General features: G+C 41.4%; 1 protein-coding gene across 1 annotated transcript in view; it reads right to left on the bottom strand.

The window, feature by feature from the left end:
* THSD7B (thrombospondin type 1 domain containing 7B) overlaps positions 1-21465 on the bottom strand; it is a 496247-nt gene that overhangs the window by 40519 nt on the left and 434263 nt on the right. The window contains exons 17-18 of the mRNA XM_007057469.3: positions 20407-20560; positions 570-711 (exon numbers count right to left, since the gene is read on the bottom strand). Coding sequence (XP_007057531.2) covers positions 570-711; positions 20407-20560 — 296 coding nt within the window. The remainder of the gene's footprint in view (positions 1-569; positions 712-20406; positions 20561-21465) is intronic.

Raw genomic sequence — 21465 nt, 5'->3', positions numbered from 1 at the left:
GCTAAAGAGAGGAAAACATTTGTCTGCAATTTTGTTTCCAAAACAGCTATAAACAGTTGTAATTAAGATTCTGAACAACAAATTTGACTCTCAAGTACACCTGTATAACCTATATTGTCTTCCAAGTATACTCTTGGTGTCATCTGGGTCTGACTAACTTCAATAATACTGACAATGCACAAAAAAGAATAGACTCCATTTCATTCTTGCTTATTTATGATGTTTTTGCAGTGATAATACAAGTAATAAAATCTTATCTTATCCAAATATGCACAGATTTATACATGTGCTTAGCTCTAATGAATTCAGTGGAACTACTAACGCATTTAAAGTTAAGCACCTGCAGGATTGGGATGTTAATCACTGCAGTAAAGAGACATAACTAAATACAAACAAAGAGCAAGTCTGCTAAGTAATAAGGTGTTTTTATACATAATTATTTTTAAAAGTAGAACTGCACTTTAATATTATACTTTAAATTGTCATGTCACATTCTTAACTTTGTAGCAAAGAGTATATTGAGAAATATGACACCTTGCATTTTTCTTGTGAATTACTGTTCTGCTTACCTGTTAGATTGTATTGATATTGAAAGCAATTTTGATTGAGAACACAAGGTTGCATTTGTGAATCTTTAGGACAAGTCTTGGTATTTAAAGGAGATCTTAACACATGTCGAGTCTGTGTTTGCATAATATTGGGGTCACATACCTAGATAAAACATTGAATAGTACAAAAGATCTTAGTAAATATTATAGATATGTATCAGCTGTAGCTGTTACATATATTTGCTATTCTGGCATCAGACCCCATTACTTTTACCTTTGTGTTGTTTAAGACATTTTAAAAGTCTTCAGTGATGGACCTGTTTTGAAGGCAGGATCAACAGTTAACAAATTCTTAACCCAGTTCTCCTAAGCCTTGGCATCTACTGTGTTCCTCTGTGAGATTATTGACATATATATAACTTTTCTAAATATCAATCCCATCTCTACGTATCAGTCCAATCAGGGTAATGGGTTAAGGCAGATGGCTAAGAAATAACTTTAGAAGTTTTCTGCTTCACCCCCATGAGATCCCCAAGCAGAATTCTGTAGCAATAAACACAAAGAAAAATGAGTTACTACAATAATTTTTGTTTCCCTAGTTGTTATAGCTGAGCTAAAATGTGCCTTGCATCTGAGAGAGATGGAAGAGATGTCTGTCTGAGACACAGGACATCACTGAGTGACACTTACATCATATGATTAATGCTTAAGCACTCCTTTCTCGTGACTCTCAAAAAATCATTAACCATCTGCCAGTCACGTTATTTGTAACTTAAAGACCCCCACTTAAACAGATAGCATCATCTGATAGGAATCTTTAATACCAGGACTGTATGAAACATTATCAAGGAATATAGGATGGCTGTTACCAAGTTGCAAGTTAGAAAGATTGTGAAGATTTAAAGCATATATTTTCTGCTAGAAAGGAAGAGAAGAAATTACAGCAGAGCATTCATTTATTTTATATTACTTTCAGCACATACTGTGTTTGACATTGTAGACAATATAGGGCCACATTTTCAAAAGCATGTGCTATATTATGTAGGTATCTGTGTGCACATGCAAATTTAAATGCAAATCTGTGCATCTGTGCATACAAACCAGTCCTGGCATCTGCAAATTTCAGTTTCCCTGTACACGTTGGGTGCACCCAGAATTGTGTGTACAGTTTAGCATCCATGTTTTTGAAAAACTGGCAGCCAGAGAGATGCTTTCTTTTGCCTGTGCATCTGTTAACTTTTCTTTGTTGGCCAACTGAATGTCAATCAGGTGGGGGAAAAGTCTGGTCCCTCTTAGGACAACAGTGTAAATACATTGAGCATATTTAGTGCCTCCCCAAATATCAGCCAAATTGTCACAAACTCCCCCAACCCAGTACAGCTGCTCGGGCTCTTGTGTGATGCTACCCAGAAGGAACAATCTTAGTGGTCTAGTTTCAATGACTAAAGAGCCTGTGAGGTTTGCGGAGGCTAATTAGGGTTGCACAGAGTTAGAGTTGTAAGTGTCCTAGCCTATAATACATTCTTATGAGTGGTTATTCATAGTTACTCTAGTAGTTACTCTAAAGACAATGGGATTATTTAAACAAGTAAGAATTATGCACAGGAAGAATGAGTGCAGGATTGGGCCATAAAACAGACCCTATGAACAGAAGCTTTGCCATTGTCAATTAGAGCAGGACTGGACACACAGAAACAGGAGAACCAATAAAGCATGCTACTAAATGTTGGGGTACCACTGAAAGCACTAAACATCAAGTCCCCAAAACACAAACACCTCAAAATTTTTAAGAGAAAACACACACTAACAAGATTTGGCAAGATACAAATGTAAGGCTTTGGACTCTGAGTAATAAAAATTCGCCGACAAACCTATGTTTGCAAAAGATAAAGAAATGTTGAAGGATTATAGCATGCTTTGCACCAATAATCATAGAGCGCTCTGCAACCCTCCACCCTACCCCTAACAGACTAAGGGGTAACATATACTGACTTATAACACAAATATAAAATGAAGGATTGCTAAATGGTAAAGTTAAGAGCTTGGTTAGTTATATTTTAATGATTTATAATTATGGACAGGGAATGAGTATAGATAAGGTAACACTACGACCAAGCTTTTGCTGGCATAAGTGTGGTTTTGCCACTTCTTCTTTGACATAGAATCACTGGCTGGTCTGCTTAAAATTAGGTTACTGCTGAGAGAACAACAGTAGTAGGTTGTGCCGGAAGTTTTGAGGTGAAAACACACAGACCTATAACAACAAGAAACCTTTTACTGGGAAAACTCATGACAAAACCTACATGAACAACAACAAAACTGCAGAAATTATGTAAACCAAAGTTTTGCATACCTAATGTACGGGTTCCATAAAACCCAAAGGGGTCATGTGCTAAAAACTGATTGGATAAAGATTAAGTAGTCTGAAATGCGGAAACGTATAAAAATCCAAGTGAACAAGGCCCAAACTGGAGAACACGGGACCAGAAACTGAAAGGTGGAACTGAAAGACCATGACATAGATCTGAAGAGGCAACGATCAACATGGAAGTTGAAAGGACTTCCCACTGCCCCATAATGTGGTAACTTGGGCCCTACCAATTCCATCTTGTCTGTTATTATTGTCAGACAGAAACATGTGTCCAGACATTATAAATGACAATAATTCTGTTTGAAACTGATTAAGCCTAAATTGGGTGGATTTATGACTCAGTTTCCCCACTTTAACCACCAACATAAATACCTGCTGAAAGCCTGTATTAAATGTTTACAGTGGAAGCTGTTGAAAAATTGTTCATGAGTATACTTAATTCACGATAATATGTCGTTAGTTCTAAAGACTGCTCAAAAGAAGAACAATAAAGATACCAAGGAAATTCTGGACAGCAAGTTGTAAGAAATCTTCGATTTTCACAAATGCTTGGAAATTTCAAATACCATTCTTCAATAAGTCATGCTGATATCAGTTTAAAAACCACAGCCTTATTGCTTTGCAGCTGCCTGTGAATACTGAACTGAATGTGGGACAAAATATGAGTAATGCCCTTATTATGAATATTAAAAAGCAATGTCATTGCATTGCAGCACAAATTCTCACCTCAGTTAGACTGCTGTAAATCTAAAACATCTTCCCTGACATCAGTGGAGCTCCTCCCAATTTATACCAGTCTAAGTGAGAGCAGAGTCTGTCCCTATCTTGGAAAACAGCCAATGATAGCTCAGCTGAATGCGCTTGCCCAGTGTTAAAGGAATACTGTTATGTTCTTATAGTTATTATCACCTTGTCAAATAATTTTACATGGTAGTCTTATTGAAATGTACATTGTTATTCAGGAAACAGTCATCTACTCATCTAAAATAAGCAATTATTCTTAATTATCTGAAAACTAATCCCGTGATAAGTGTCTACCAGTAGTTTATTACCTTTCTTGCAATGAATGTGGTTGTTTGTCCTCACAGGAAAGAATAACTTAAATGATTTGCCAATAAAAATCAAAGAAGGTATTTCAGCAGACACTCCTAGTTAGTGTTCTTCTGCATAACTTTACTTTACAAAAATCAATAATTGTGCTCAAAGAAGCAGATATGTGCTGGCTCTGAAATACCTGCTTCTGTTTCCTTCAACAGGATAATATGCAGGCAGAAAATATGTACTCTTCGCAGGGATATAGCATCATCCAGTTGTGCATGATCATAGGAGATTAACATAACTCAGCACAGCATATTGTATATTGTGGCAAAATACCTTGTTCGCCTCAGTAGGCTCAGTCCTTTCTAGCCTTGGAGACTCACGTTTGGGGTAAGGCGAATCCATACAGATGGCACAGGGTCCTGCTACTCCTCTCCTCAGTCAGTCCCTTGTGCTTGTTTTCCTTCCCTTCTGGGGAGCGAGTGCAGCCTCCCTACTGGGAAGGTCTGGTGTCTTGCTTCAAACAGCCTACTTCCCTGCTCCTCTCCCTCCCTCACTCTCTCCCTCCTACCACCCAGGGGAGGGTTTAAAAAGGTCCCAAGTAGTTGGAGTCAGCTGAACCTAATTGGTTCCCTAGCAACCCCTTTTACAGCTGAACCTTATTGCCCCCTGGTTTTCTCTCCTCAGTGGATGGGAGGGGCCTTTTAATCCCCTGGGACTAATTACTACCCCTCTTTTGTAGCTGTTTGTCCTGGGTTTACCACATATCCCCCCCCCCTCCCCCGCTCAACACTACGGGGTTGCGCTACTTGGGTCGGAAAACTGCACTCTCGACAGGCCATCTGCATTGCCATGTTGGATTCCAGACCTATGTTGTCCTCTGAAGTGGAAGGGTTGAAGCGACAGCAACCATCTCGTCACTCTGGCATTTTTGTCTTTATTTTGGTGCATCCACTGCAGAGGGGCATGGTCCGTGTCGAGGGTAAACCTCTGTCCCAGCAGATAGTAGCGGAGGCTTTCTACGGCCCATTTTACCGCCAGGCATTCTTTTTCGACAACGACGTATTTCCGTTCCTTAGGCAGGAGCTTCCTACTGAGGAAGAGGATGGGGTGTTCATCGTTCCCAATCATTTGTGGAAGTACCGCCCCCAACCCTACATCAGAGGCGTCGGTTTGTAGGATAAACTCCTTCCCCCAGTCTGGGGCCACGAGTATGGGGTCAGTGCAGAGGGCCGTCCATAGATCTGAAAAAGCATCTTCAGCCGCGGTCGTCCATCTTACTATGTCTGGGCCCCGAGCTTTCATTAGGTCCGTTAATGGGCATGCCCTGGTGGCAAAGTGGGGAATGAACCGTCTATAGTACCCCACTAGTCCCAGGAATGCCCTGACCTGTTTTTTTTCAGAGTGGTCGGAGCCACTTCTGTATAGCTTCTAACTTGTTGAGTTGGAGCCTCACCACGTCCCTCCACACTATATACCCGAGGTATTTGGCTTCAGCTAGCCCGAGCGAACACTTGGAGGGGTTTGCCATCAGCCCGCCTTCCTCAGGGTATCCAGCACTGCCTCCACCTTCTCCAAGTGTGTCTCCCAGTCGGGGCTATATATGATAACGTCATCGAGATAGGCTGCCACGTACTTGCCATGTGGTCGCAACAGTTTGTCCATGAGCCTTTGGAAAGTAGTGGGCACCCCATGCAACCCAAAGGGGAGGACGGTGTACTGATATAGTCCCTCTGGAGTTGCAAAGACCTTCTTCTCTTTGTCGGCGTTGGCCAGGAGGATCTGGCAATAGCCCTTGGTCAGGTCATGGGTAGACATAAACCATGCTTTTCCCAATCTGTCAATTAGCTCATCTATCCGGGGTATAGGGTACGCATCAAACTGGGACACCTCATTCGGCTTTCGGAAGTCGTTGCAGAACCTCACGCTGCCATCCGGCTTAGGCACTAAAACCACTGGGCTTGACCATTGGCTATGAGATTTTTCAATGACTCCTAAGGCCAGCATTTTCCTGACCTCTGTCCTGATCTCCTCTCTTTTGGCCTCCTGGATCCGGTATGGCTTGACATTCACCTTCACTCCAGGCTCTGTGAGGATGTGATGGTGAACCTCAGTAGTCCTGGCTGGGTTTTCTGAGAACACATCCTGGTTGCATTTAATCAGGCTGATCACTTCAGATCGTTGCTCCGGAGTCAACTCCGGGGATATTCCCACTTGGTCGGGCTGGCTGCTTTTAGGGGATGGTGCCCCTAGCGCAACCACATGCGCTTCTCTAAGCTGCCATGGCTTCAGCAGGTTTATATGGTAGATCTGCTCCAGCTTCCAGCGACCCGGCTGTTGGACCTTATAGTCGACTTCTCCTATGGCTTCTATTAATCTCATATGGCCCCTGCCACCTGGCCAGGAGCTTGCTCTCTGCCGTGGGTATAAGCACCATTACCTGGTCTCCCACCTGGAACTTCCGGGTCGTTGCTTGACGATTGTAGTATGTCCGTTGGGCCCCTTGAGCCTTCTCCAGGTGTTCGCGCACAAGGGGGGCGACTTGGGCTATCCTGTCTTTCATTTGCAATACATGTTCAATGATGTTTCTCCCGGTGTTCGGCTCTTCTTCCCAGCACTCTTTGGCCATGTCCAATATGCCCCTGACGTGGCGACCATATAATAGCTCGAATGGGGAGAATCCAGTGGAAGCTTGGGGAACCTCCCATACAGCAAACAGCAAGTAAGGCAGCAGGGTGTCCCAGTCTTTCCCGTCACGACTAACCACTTTCCGTAGCATGTTCTTCAATGTTCTATTGAAGCGTTCTACAAGACCATCAGTCTGGGGATGATAGACTGGTGTCCTGAGGGTCCGTCCGTATATGGAGCATTGTACATAGGTCCTTCATTAACTTAGACACAAAAGGGGTCCCTTGGTCCATCAGGATCTCTTTAGGTATCCCTACTCTGGAAAAAATCCAGACTAATTCTTTGGCTATGGTCTTGGACATGGTGTTCCGTAGGGGTACGGCCTTGGGATATCAGGTGGCATAATCTAGTACTACCAGAATGTACTGATGACCCCGGGCTGACTTCTCCAGTGGCCCTACTAGATCCATAGCTTTTCGCTCAAATGGGATTTCAATAATTGGTAGAGGTACCAAAGGGGCCCTTAGGTGTGGTTGGGGCCCATGTAACTGACATTCTGGACAGGAGGTACAATATCGCCGGACAGCTGCATAAATGCCGGGCCAAAAAAACCTTTGAAGAATCCGATCAAGGGTCTTATCTACTCTTAGATGGCCCCCAAACAGATGGCTGTGGGCCAGATCCATCACGCCCCTCTGATGCTTCTGTGGGACCAAGAGTTGTTCTATGACTTGCTCTTGGACCTGAACTACTCTGCATAGCAGATCACCCTTAATCACATAATATGGCCCTGGGCCCTTGACTCGCCCCTCCAGGGGGACCCCATTTACCCTGACTACTTCTTTACGAATATTTCTGTGTATTGGATCATTGGCCTGATTCTGACCAAAATTCCCGAGTGAGGTCCCCATTTGTCCAAACTCAAGGGGATCTACCTCTGTCTCCCCCTCGGGGAAAACCCCCGGGGAACAAGGTCCGGCTATTGGGTCATTGATCTCCTGCCCCACACCGCTGTCCATTGAGCCACCTCTTTCCCCTACAAGCATAGATTTCTGGTACTGGGTCAAGATCCTCGTTCCTCTCCTTTTATCCGCCCTCCGTTCCTTCCGAGTCTTCCGGGGCCTTCCCAGTGGGGAGAACAAATCCTGGCCAAATTCCTGGAAGGGGGGCAGGGGTCCTGTGTCCCGGGTTCATTATTTTCTTCCAACTTCTCCCCAGGGAGTAGGCTAAATCAAATGCCAGGAAGTCTCATCCAATAAGGACTGGCTAGGGGAGTTTCAGAACTACTCCCACCGTCACCTTAGTGGGGTTTCCAAAAACGTCTATTTTTACGGGAATGGTTGGGTAGTAACTGACATCCCCATGCACACAGGATATTCCTGAGCATTTGGCCCGGGATAGTTGGTCCTGCCCGACCAGCTTTCCCGAGACCAGCGTGATTGCACTTTCCGAGTCTACTAACGTGGTGGTCTCTATACCACTCATCTTAACGGGTCTAGTGTATCTATGAGGGACCATTGCAACCTCTACTAGTCTTATTAGATCACATGGTCCCCCTATTATCTCCCAGTTTGCATTGCATGGGCTCTTCTAGATTTGGGCATTGGGCAGCAATATGCCCCAATTCACCACATTGGTATCCTGCTCGGGGCATTCCCCCAATTTTTTGGGCTACTGGGCTTTATCCCCTGAGCCTTTCTCCCCCAGTCCTCAAGTCTCTCCAGGACATCTGGCTGCTCTTCGGCCTCCTTCCTTCCCTCCATAGTCCGGCCTCGTGCTAGGGCAAACCGGGTCCTCGGCGCAGAGACCTGTCTCTGATTCTGGTGCCTTCCTTCCCCGGTGGTCCGCAAAAGTTCTTGGGTTGCTAGGTGTCTCTCTATGAGGGCAACTAGTTCATCATAGGAGGAGGGATCGCTTTGGTGGACCCACCCCCGTATGTCCGGTGGCAACCGCCTCATGTACCTGTCCAACATGAGGATTTCCACTATCTTCTCCGGCCCATGGGTCTCAGGGCGGAGCCACTTCCAGGTGAGGTGGATTAAATCAAATAGCTGGGACCTCGGCGGTTTGCTGTCCCAGTATGTCCACTCATGGAAGCGCTGGGCCCGTATGGCTGATGTCACACCTGACCTTGCCAGGATTTCCACCTTCAGCTGGGTGTAATCCATAGCTGTCTCTGCGGTCATGTCGAAATAAGCCTTCTGGGGCTCCCCACACAGAAATGGACCAGGATACCTGCCCACTGGTCTTGGGGCCAGGCCTCCCGCAGTGCTGTCTTCTCCAAGGCGAGGAGATATGCCTCTATATCATCATGTGTAGTCATCTTCTGTAAATAGTTGCCTGCCCGCAGCAGCCGGATCCCCTGGGGCCCGTGCATCAGCGTGGTCAGGGCTTTTAACTGGTTCACTGCTTCATTCAGGGTGGCTCGATCTTGAGTCGCCTAGTTCATCATTAATTGGTTCGTCTCCTGTTGGACGCATACTGACTCTTGCTGGGCAGCCATCTGCACCCTGGTAGCCTCTTGTTGGACCGCAGTGGCCTGTACCAATGCCTTCACTACATCCTCCATTTTTGTGTGTGTGTGTGTGATTTACCCTGCCCTGAGATGGCTTGCCACAGAGCCTTACTCACTCACCACATCCCACTTCTCACACCAAGTGTGGCAAAATACCTTGTTCGCCTCAGTAGGCTCAGTCCTTTCTAGCCTTGGAGACTCACGTTTGGGGTACGGTGAATCCTTATAGGTGGCACAGGGTCCTGCTACTCCTCTCCTCAGTCAGTCCCTTGTCCTTGTTTTCCTTCCCTTCTGGGGAGCGAGTGCAGCCTCCCTACTGGGAAGGTCTGGTGTCTTGCTGCAAACAGCTTACTGGCAGCTTCCCTGCTCCTCTTCCTCCCTCACTCTCTCCCTCCTACCACCCAGGGGAGGGTTTAAAGAAGTCCCAAGTAGTTCGAGTCAGCTGAACCTAATTGGTTCCCTAGCTACCCCTTTTCCAGCAGAACCTTATTGCCCCGTCGTTCTCTCTCCTCAGTGGACAGGGAGGGGCCTTTTAATCCCCTGGGACTAATTACTACCCCCCTTTTGTAGCTGTTTGTCCTGGGTTTACCACAATATGCTGTCAAATTGGAACACAGATTTACTGGAAAGCAGGGCTATTTTCCCTCTCAAGTATCTTCCTAGCCACAGCAGGTAGCAGAACAGCCATGATTCAAGCAGGTCAGAGTACATCTTGCATTTACTGATATCCAAATAAATAAGTAGTCTGCTGCAGCTCTGATAGCTGTCGTTTTGATCAGTTGTGCTGATGAGCCATGATGTTTGGAAACAACAGTATGCTTCAACTGTCTCTGAAAAATAAAGGATCTCAAAGGGAAAGCGTTCAACCGATCAAGCTGTGTCCATGGGAAACATGCAAAATGCAAGCTATGCCAACTGTAACTAATATTTGGTAGCATTATTTGTTAAATTTCCCTTTACCTAAGTTGAAAAGTCAGTATAGTGCTAGAATTGATTTTACTCTTTCATGTTATCTGTTTAAAAAATTGAAGCAAATATTTTTGGACTGAGTAAGACACAGGAAGGAATGACTTGCAATTAAAAAAATTAAGGCTTGTATTTTCAAAGCTCCCTTTGGCACCTGAGCATCAGATCCAATGGAACTTCAGTGAGATTTGGATATGTAACTCTTTTAGGAACCTTTGAAAATCCAGCCTAGAAGAATAAAATATTTACAGTTTGGTTAATTGACTAAGACGGTTACAACAGTGTGCGTGTAGTTGAGGGGTGTAAACTTAGTGAACACCAAGAAGGAAGAGGGACTGGTGAGGGTGATACACAGCAGGCGTGAAGTAAACAAATATTTAGGTTGCGTACCAGGAAAAACTCCTAGTGGTGATATTATTAGTATCATAATCGCTAGCTGTTTAGATCACTAGGTCCTGCATTGGGATCTGCTAGTGCAGACATCTGCACCTGTTAGTAGAGTCACAGTGATGTCAGTCGGACTTTGCACTGCACATTAGCATGTTTGGAAGGGAGACTTAATCAGCTCTGCAAACGTATGAGTGTTTGTATGTATACCAAACTGTTACGAAATGTGTCCTCACCCCAAAGAGCTTGCAATCTAAACTAGACCTCATACACAACTGGGCAAGATACAGTTTGGAGAAATAAGGGTGGGGAGAGATTATATGAGGAAAACAAACTAGAAATAATTCCTGGAAGGAATGGATTTTGAAGAGGGATTTGTGGCAGGCTAGAGATACACATGAACAGAGATTGATGCAAGAGCAGGGGCCACAAAGCTGGGAGTGAAGAAGATGAAGGGAAAGAGTGACTATTGGGAGTATAGGGAGTGAGAGGAGAAGAGGGAGGTAGCTGTGAGCAAGGACAAGTTTTTGTATGGTCTTAAAGATGAAGAAGAGGCACTTGTGTTTGATCTCATAAAAGAAACAAAGGAAAGAATTCAGTGTTGACTAGAGGTGACATGATTGGAAGGGCTGAACAGGAAGGTGAGTTCAGCAGCATTTCTGGTTGACTGGAGATAAGAGAGGAGGGTCAGGCAAGGGATTGTTCCTGTGATTAAGGCGAGTGAAGCCCAAGGCATGGGAAGAGATTTGGATAGTGCAGAAAGAGGGGAAAGGATAGTACTATAAAGGAAGAAATTATAAGATATCATGAGAGCTTTGCTCTGAAATGCTGTTCTGTGAGAAATGTTAGAGTCCTCATAATCTGAGACATCTGCCACTAGGCTGGAGAAAGCAGTAGGAAATATACCCAGGGAAAAACTCTGTTTTAGAAGGGGATGGGTTAACAGTTCTCGTTCATTGCTAATGCATATGAATTTATATTTTTCATACAAAAGAATTACTGAGATTCAACTGCATCTTACAGAGTTTCTTCACTTCTGACAAATCTTAGTCCATTAAATAGATGTCATAAATGAATGTCTTTTCAAAGAGTTTGTTTTCTCTCCTAGTGTTCTAGTAATAACTATTATTTTCTTTGATCAAAGATTAATCTTCTTTTTACTAGTTAGGTAAGTGATTATCTCTTGGTAAGGTAGTCCCAGTTGGTTCGTGCCCTGCATGAGCTCATGTTTCTTGTAGAGGAAAAGAATTGTAACTTGAATCTACACTATAATTTGCATTATATTTGTACTGATAAACATTGGTTTCTTTCTACACAGTGGAAGCTGAAAGGTGGGGAAGGAAAAAAAGTGATGCAACCAAAAGACTGCAGACTCAGGGTCTGAAAACAAGATATGTTGTTATTAAAGGACTTATGGGAGTTGAGTGCCTAAGTACTCTATGTGCCTTTAAAAATCTCCTTTTGAATATCTACTATTTGTTTGCACCATGTAGTTACATATCCCATGAATAATATTTGTACCCCAATTCATTGGAGGGGGGGAAGGGAAGGGAATTATTTGTCGGTGAAACATTTAGCCTACAAAAATGAAGGCAGAGCTGGGACTTAATTGAAAACCATTTACAAACAAGTTCCAAGACAAAGCCCTTTCAATCCAGGCACCCAATCCTACTTTCACTGAAACAAATGGTAATTCTGGTCTTAACTTCAATGGTAATAGGCTCAGGCCCTAAATTAATATCTTAGAGTCTGAAGTCAGTAACACTTTCACTTGCACAAGTGTGTCAGACTCAGCTGCAAGGAGTTTCCTTAACCACATAACTTTACTGACGTGAGCACCTTCCAGTTCCTATCTCTATATGACATGTATAGCGTTGAACTGGACTCAGAGATTAGTTTATACAAACTACCAAAATACAAAAACATGCCAGAAGCAAACCATTTCAAAACCAGACTGGATCAGCATGTGCCACAAGAGTGCAGTCACTTCAGAAGGGTGAAAGACATCATCTTAATTCCAAGAGAGCAAATCTTCGTAAATATAACTACTGTATTTCTTGTAATCTGCTGTAACCACTTGGCCCCACTATAAGCTAACACAAAAAGAAGTACAGGATATAATCAAGCACAGATAATCCACCTTTGTTTTGACAAAGGGAAGACATTTATGTAACACAAGAAAAGTTTGTTATGGAAGAGGATGGTAAAAGATGAGGAATAAAATTGTAAGGCTATAAAATGCTAGGTTGCCAGGTATGAGTTTTACAGTGTTTCTAACATATATCTAACAGTCCCTAGTATATCACAATTTAAGCCTTGTTTATGATCCATAAATGAGTTATCTATCTATGTACCTAGGTTCTCATAACCATGCAGTACAAAAGTTGGAACACATTAGCCAATGCATTTAATTTATTGAAATGCTTGTGGATTGCACTATACATGGCTAGTTACATTATGTTTAACAAACTACTCAAAGAGATGCGCAACTCTTAAACTTGAGTACGTGCAGTCGTAGCAAGTGGTTTTGACCAATTTTAACTGTGTTATGAACCATTCATCATAATCTTCATGAAGATGTAAATGTTCTATACAATAACATGACCAGTCCATTATAAAGTAAATGTATTAGCCTATACTTTTCATGTGGGGCTTTCTGCACTCTGTAATTATTTAAAAGGAGCTGATACATTCATTCATCCTGTACTTATTAAAATAGTTATTCTTTCCCCACTGATTTCCAGGTAATCTTTAAAATAAAGCAAGAAACCTGGACTATACTGCACAGTTATATAAAATCAGACCTAGGAAATGTATTTAGCAATAATAATTAGCACTTATATGGTGCTTTACACCTTCAAAGCACTGTACAACATCTCTTTCGGGTAATTTTCCTGATTTAACAGGTGGGAAAACAGAGTGAGAGCAAAACTTCTGACCTCATTTATATCTATGCAATTTCATTGATTTCAAGAGGGTGGCATGTGTGTAACTGTAGTCAGTATTTGGCCCAGACAGGCTAAGTGATTTGCCCAAGGCATACATGGTTAGTGGCAGAGCTGAGGTTAGAAATCCAGTGTTTCTTGCTACCACTCCATTACTTAAACTGCAGAACTTTGCACTCATTTATCCACAGGTACAGTGCCAACAGAAATAGCGTAAATTTTCCCCATAATGTCCCCTGACAAGAATACTTCCCACCCTGGACTTGGATAGCCCATCTCTAGTCTTGGAAATATAATTCCATGTCTATTTAATTCTTTACTCCAGTCTCCATGAAGCCTCTGAAAAGACTACTGATAAAGGTATCAGTTGTGATGAAAATTTTAGTAATGTATACAGTTGTCTATCAAGAACAGAAATGAGACCACTATTTCATTTCCAACTGCCTCTGTATGGAAAGAATTTCCAATCACCACCAATTCAGACCTGTCATCTAAAATTAAAGCCCCTGCCAAGTCTACAAGCCAACCACATCTCTTGCTCCCACTTTTAAAATCAGTCAGTATTTAAACACTATACAGATTTAAGAGAATAATAACTTAATTGTTACATATATAGGGCCACACATTGGTATTGATCCATGTGGAGAACAACCACTGAAGCAGGAACAGCTGCTCTCACTGAATATATATGTAACCTTGTATAATTAACTAATTCCAGTCTCTTTACTGTAAATGCCAACAGCTGAGGCAAACAAGGAGGTCGCTCAGATCTGATATGGGGGCTATGGCTATGATATGGGGAGCATGATAGCAGAAAGCTAATAAAATAAAATTGAGATAATTATTCCAGGGACTTTCAGCACAACTTGCATATTAACTCAGCTTAAGAATGCTTTAATGAATTCAATTGAAGTCAATTAATTACATTTCCAAGTCAGATGAATCCACAGTCAAGACACTGTAGGTACTGCATGTTATTTGATCACTGAATATTTAACAGAGATGGCAGAATTTCAGTTTCTGGACTGTTTAGCTGGTTCTTTGAGCAACCAAGTGATGTCTGAACACATTATTATAACTGGAACTAATATGAAATCTCTAATTTCCTAATGAATTTTCAAAACAGGCAAGCTTCAAACTGTTTTTATTTTGAAATGAATTAAAGCCTTCATGTTGAAACTACATGGATGTTCCTTAGTTACAAAAAAGAAAACTTTATGGGCCAGAAGAGGGTCTTCTACCAGTGGAAGCCATGTTGGATTTACTCCTTACTGATAGAGAATGTCAGAATAACAGGGAAGCTTAGAATAAGTAACCTTGAGCTCACTGAGTTCAGCAAAGAAAGGAATGGAATCACAGAAAGCAATATTCAGGTATTAGATTTCAGAAAGGCACATTTGGGGTAATTGAGAAAGGTAGGGCACAATGGGAAGAAGTATTAAAATTCGCCACTGAGCAGTAATGGTGGGAAATCCTAAAAGGCACTATAACCAAAGTACAGCAAGCTGCAGTTCAACTGGAAATAAAGAATCCAAGATGGAGCTGCAGAAAAATCTGAAATGAAACAAAACCATACTGGAAACAGAAAAGGGAGTGAGCAAACAAACACAAATTCTTAGAATCAGAGGAAGTGTCCAAAAAAGAGAAGAGCAGGAAAAAAATAATAATCAAAGTTTACGATAACCAAAAAGGTATAATTAAGGCCTTTTACAAATATATCAGGTGAAAGAAGTGGTGAGGACTCCATTGTCTGAGCACTGACCTCTTTCAAGTCCGACTGATTTCAAGAGGAGTCAAGGGCACACAGCGTCTTGAAGGTTAGGAATCCACATGAGGAAGAGGACATATAAAATTATACCGAACAAGACACTAAAAAGTACACCACGGGAAACAATCCTTCATTGACGAGGAATAGATTGGATGGTCTAAGAGGTCCGTGTCCAACTGCTATGATTCAGCAAATCTCCTACTGGAATGAGTTTATTATCAGTCATTATCCAAATCACTTGAATTAAGAAAACGCAGTACACCAAGGTGTCTGGGAAGGAATTCTAGCATGACAAGAATCATAATCAAGTATTTTTCAATCTAAGACTCACAGGAGTGGGTCATTTCAGAGACAGCTATCACATGGTGGCCATTTAGTCCTGTCAACTGCTAAGAAGTTTCATGAACACTGACTATTCTCAAGAGAGCTACAAATACCATGGGAATGGAAAAGCAAATCTTGTGAGTCTACAGTTTTCCACAATGCATTCTGGCAACCTGTCTCACAAAAATCTATCGCTAAATGTGTGTGAAATATTTCAATCCATATATATATGGATATATATACTATATATACGTATATACGTGTATACGTGTGTGTATATATATATATATATATATATATATATATATATAGTATATATATACTATACAATATATATTGATCTTAGTGGGAGGAAGATCAGGCCACATATGTATAATTTTGACAATCATGCTTTGCCTTGAGAGTATACTAATAGATCCATGATTAATAAATTTGCTGTCACCTATTTAAATGTGTCATAATCTAACTTAAAATCATTTAAAATAATTTCACAGTTCTACCACTGAAGTTTTTTAAAAAGAGCAATAAAATATAGGGGATGGATGGCTCAAAAACAGAACTTTAACCATCTGGATGATGCCTTAATATCTACCGGGTAGTTGGTATCAACTAAATGTTGTTATTGTCCAATGTGTTTTTGGAGACCTAAATGGAATGAGAAAATGGTTCAGTTCATTTCTTTGTGGGCAGCTGTCCACACTACAAAAACAATCATCATAAACAACAGTAACTGGCAGCAGTGTTGGCAGTGTCAGTAGGGAGCCATAGAATCGACATACTTTGAAATGATAATATGTTATCACTCCTAGAAGAAGATTGTTTGAAATATGTTGGCTGAAGTGTGACGAGGAAGCATGCACCACCGTTGTCCATGCTGTGCTTATTCTGTGGGTAAATAATGGTCACAATAACAAATGCCTGCACTCTGTGCATACAAAATACTTGTGTTTTTTAAACATTCGTATTTAACAAATGTAAACAAACGTATTTAAATATTTGAAAGCTATTCACGTGTAAATGTCTGCACCTGCAAAACTTGGGCACATGTATGTATATGTGCATATGCAAGAAGCATGGTAGAGGCCTTGCTGAAAACATACCCCTTAGTACCTCAATCTAATGTTTTTCAATGGCCACTCTGTGTACACATACTTCAACCACCTCCAATTTCTTCATGTCTGCTGTCAGCAACACCATTGTCAATATGAGCAACTATTCTAGAAATTCGTAAAAGCAACAGTGATTTGCCTTTCACTCTTTGATAGAGCCTTGTTTACTCTGTAGTGTCCAAACTTATTTTATTCCAAAAGTGGTGCTGCTATAGAAAATGGTCAGATCTTAAGTTTGTCTGTCAACTTGTGCTGTTAATAATAATTTGAATCCATATAGCAACTTTCACCAAAAGATATCAGTGCATTGTACAATCACCATTTAATTAAACGTCCAAGCATCTTGTGAAGAAGGTATTATTAATTATTATACCCATTTCAGAAATGATTAAATTGAAATACAAGGAGGTTAAGTGATTTTCCCAAGATCACAAAGTGTGTCAGTGAACAAAAATGAGAACTGAGGCATCCTGATTCCCAGTTCTCTACTCGAATCATCATATTTCCTATCTTCCTATAGTATTTGCCTTACTGTAGTATCTGTGATACAGACCAAGCTATTCCAGTTCTACTCAGGATCCCCATCTCTTCAAAGTCCCCAAAGTGGTCTCATAGTTCTGTCTTGACTGGTGAGGCATAGAGCACTTCTTGCATGGCACGGAGGGCTTTGAACTCCCACTGGGCCAATGTCATTTGACTATGGGGCAAGTGACAAGTCCTGAGTTCTCATTTCAGTTCTCTGACTCAGTTTGACACTTTGGGAGTTGAGGGCATTCAGCCCCTTATGGGTGGAGTCTGTATCGCCTGAAATGCCTGATTTTTGCTTAATGAAATATAACAGTACGGTATTCAAATGTGCTCAGCGTTGGCCTAGCTCTGTTCTCACTGAAGTTCTCACTTACTTGTATGAAAAGCGTGTTAGGCCAATAGTGAACCATTCTGAAAAATCTACCCGTGAAGACCAGTGTCTTCTTTGCTATTAAGAAACAGAGCTGTTAAATTATCTGTGTTACTCAAAATAGCATAGGAGTTGAATGTTTTGGTGACTCTCTAACATGACTGAAGAAAAGGATCATCATTTTACAATTTACATCAAGTATTCAGAGTTCTCTGTGCACAGATTTCAGGCTGAGTTAAGCCCCCAGAATATGCATGCTGTCAACTGGAGATACTGAAGTTACACCTCAAAGACCTGGATAACCCCTGACACAGGATACCCATTGAACTGAAGTCAGGGTGGATATTTAACTACTGTAGTACAGCTGCCCTGGAAGAGGTTTTGCTGGGTCAGTACTGGAAATTTTGATTCACTGGTGCTCTCAGGTAATTTTTGTAGCAGTGTGGTCAGAAATGATATTTTATTACAGTGGTTAAAAGTTGGAGGTTTTTTAACCTCTGAGTTTCAACATGCTCATCATTAAAGGTGATATGCATTGCTTTTTCCTAAAATAATCCTTGTCCCCGCCTGAAAGAAAACCTGATGTCTATTTCTGTTCTTTTTTGCACATAGTTTAAGACCTCATGCATTTGGCAGTTCAAAATGTTTTGACTAAGACTTGGTCTAGCTTTTATTCCTTAGAACCCAAAGTACCTTCTCTACCACGGGAATCTTCTTTCATGTCACCACTTGAATGGTTGGCTTAGTGATAGAGCTGAAAACTGAGTCTCTGTTTGATTCGTAGATTGTACTTGGAACATCATTTAATAAGTCTCAGACCCAAACAAGCTACTGCCTACACTTAATATTCCCAACACATTAGCTTGTTAAGCAAACTGTATATACAGCTCAGGAATATAAATCTAGAACATAATTTCCTAAAGCTAAACTCCCTGCTTTTCCTTCACTGAAGTGTATTTAAACTAACAGTATATTTCATCTAGTTTACATAGTGTCTTGGCCAAGAATCACAATGCAGGAGGACTAGCTGGCTCACCAGCCAGGAGGCTACACCGCAATCACACTCCACAGTATTTCCTCTCCGGTGCAGATTTTCCCCAACCTAGAATCAGACATCGTCCTCCTTACTACAGAGTCTCCTCACTCAGATCCTTGTGCTGGTCTTAGTTGTGGGTTGATAATATTCACAGGTGCAAACAAATCTGATCCTGTAATTCTTATTCACATGAGTAGCCCCACTGAGCATGTGGGACAACTTATAGTAGTAAGCACTATGTTTGTTAGTTGCTTTTGCAAGATCAGACCCTCAGTTTGTAAACTCTTCAAGACAAAGACCTGTTATTTTATGTCTGTTAAGCATATATATATATGAATGTCCAGATGATAATCAACTGTCAATTTAAAATCAAACTCCAGCAGCACATAATGGCCTCCCTTTCACAGCAAGCGGGTAGCATAACTTTTAAAAACAAACAGTCTGTTCAATAAACGGAATTGATGCTGACACTTCTAATGCCCTAAAATTTCTGGTTTAGCATCTTCCAATGGTGAGTCTGTTACACAAGATCCGACAAAGGGGAAACGTTTACAGAGTTGGTCATTTCATGATAGCATGAAGAACATCTATTTCCATTCCTGGAAAGACTCACTGGTGAAGAAAAAGACATTTCCCAAGACAAGCTGCTGCTATCACAGTGGGAGTTTGAAAAACTATCCAAGAAAGAGATATAGGTTTGGAACAAAGTGTTATACTGCATCAAAGCCCTGCTGCACTAGGGGTAAGTACAGGAATGAAAATACAATTTTTATTTGACATGTCCCCATGTGGAAGGAGAAAAGCTTGCCTGACTGTGCAAGGAAACTTTCTGTGCCTGCAATAATGGAAACACATGCCCAATAGCTGTTCACACTTTTGATAATGAACCCTATAATACAGGGACAATGTTTATCTGTCATTTAAGTACAGTGCTCTCATATAGGTAAATTACATAAGACAGGTGTGTTACAAAACCTGTCTTGATTTTTCTAAGTTAAAATAATAAAGTAAAGCTGGGCAATTAGTGTGTGAATCATAACACTGCGAGTGAGAAACACTCTGCTTTGTCATACCCACCAGGACCAGAAATCTGCACAAGATTCAGAGTTTCCCTCCATCCTTCTCTGTGAGGGAGTGTTTGGGGAATAACGTCATGGATGTAGGGACACTTACAAAGAGCACGGGCATTTGGATAAGTGGCCTGTGCCTTTGCACAACTCACAGTCCTCTCCTTTCCTCATGGCACTATAGCTCAATCATGCAACAATGGGCTTCTCACTAATTGCTGTCCCAAACACTGCCTCTAGAGTGTTTCAAGGTGTGAAGAAGGAAGCAGTGCCAGATAACAATGCAATTCTGTGCAGGTTTGAGGGGGGGAAAGCAGTCATCGTCTCAGCCCCAACCTTGCTTTGCCCAGAGCCAGGTGGCTCCAGTGCTATGGTTGACCTGTAGATAGCTATGAGAGTTGTATAACTCCACTATAAAACACTTACCTGTGCCCGTATAGACGGCCTTTCCTGGGAGGCAGCAGGCAATATGCCATGGAGCTGCTGCTCTCTATCCTCTTTGTACCTGCTTTGGCACCAGTCCAAATGCAGCCCCAATCTGGCCATCTGTCATAAATAATTACTATGTGTTTTTCGAATTAGTTTTTCTAAGGCAAAGTCTTTGGAGAAATAGCTGACATCTAAAATCATCAAGATTTAACCAGTCTGGACATAGAATCCATTGAGCTTGACTTCCCTTGGAAAGTCAGTTATCCTTGGTACTGAAACGTGTACTACAAAAAGGGAGCCTAAAGTGACTCAAGAAGAGGAAACTGAGAAGCAGGCATGAAAACACTCCCCTAAGAGACACTGTAAAACCCATTTACCTGTGGACACTGGCTCCATTGTCCCCAGTCAGACATTACACACTCATTAGGGCAGTAAAGATTACACTTTTGGGTTTCATTAGGGATTTCAGACTGATTACACAGCGTAATGGGCACAGTCTTGCCTTCACCATCCTCAGCAGTATTTACACATCTACAGAGAGAAAATTAATAATCTATTACATCTGGTAGTAACAGCTTAATGTATAGAACAACAGAGGTGCTTATTGACAACAGATCTGTATGTTTCCAAATGAGCCATTATATATAACCCATGGGTCTGCACAATAAAGCTGATCAAACTATTTGTTACAAATAATATTAATTATGAATTTAGAGAATTGTTTTCAAACCTATGCTAACTCAATGCTGACTTCCTATATGCATTTATTTGTAAATATTCAATAATAATTGAATAATTTTAAACTATGAGATGCAAGCTTTAAATTTTGACTTCTTGCTTTGTGTGGTTACCATGTGAATATGAATAATTGGTCACCTATGTCACATGATATTGTTTCTGTTCCCTGACTGGAAGACAGTGTTTTAAAGAGGAGACTATGAAATAATAAACACACTTCCAGAACAAATTTTTGGAGGAATAATCACTAGTAATATTCATAAAAAGTTGGAGATAGAGGAATACTTTCCTGAATAATTAGTGGTTGTGTGAATACTTGCAAATAATTAATATTACTCCATAAATCACAGTGAACTGAACGTGGTGGTTTTATTTGAAAAAAATATTAGTGAATCCAAATTTTTCCTTATTGTTGTTTTGTTGTTTAGCCTGCTCTGCTATATAGCTGGAATGTCAAAGGAAGAGTTCCAATTTAGGCATTGTATGAGTTCAAAGAAGTCATGATCATACCATTCTATAGGTGCTTGGCTGGCTGGTTCTTGCTCACATGCTCAGGGTCTAGCTAATCACCATATGTGGGGTCAGAAAGGAATGTTCTCCAGAACAGATTGGCAGTGATCTTGGGGAATTTTTGCCTTCCTCTACAGCATGTGGGTTCGGGTCACTTGCCAGGATTATCTGAGTATATTTCACCTAAT

The sequence above is a fragment of the Chelonia mydas genome, chromosome 11, assembly GCF_015237465.2.
Source record: "Chelonia mydas isolate rCheMyd1 chromosome 11, rCheMyd1.pri.v2, whole genome shotgun sequence".
Lineage (NCBI taxonomy): Eukaryota > Metazoa > Chordata > Testudines > Cheloniidae > Chelonia > Chelonia mydas.
Note: the sequence above shows the minus strand (reverse complement) of the source record. Positions and strands in the feature narration are given on the sequence as shown.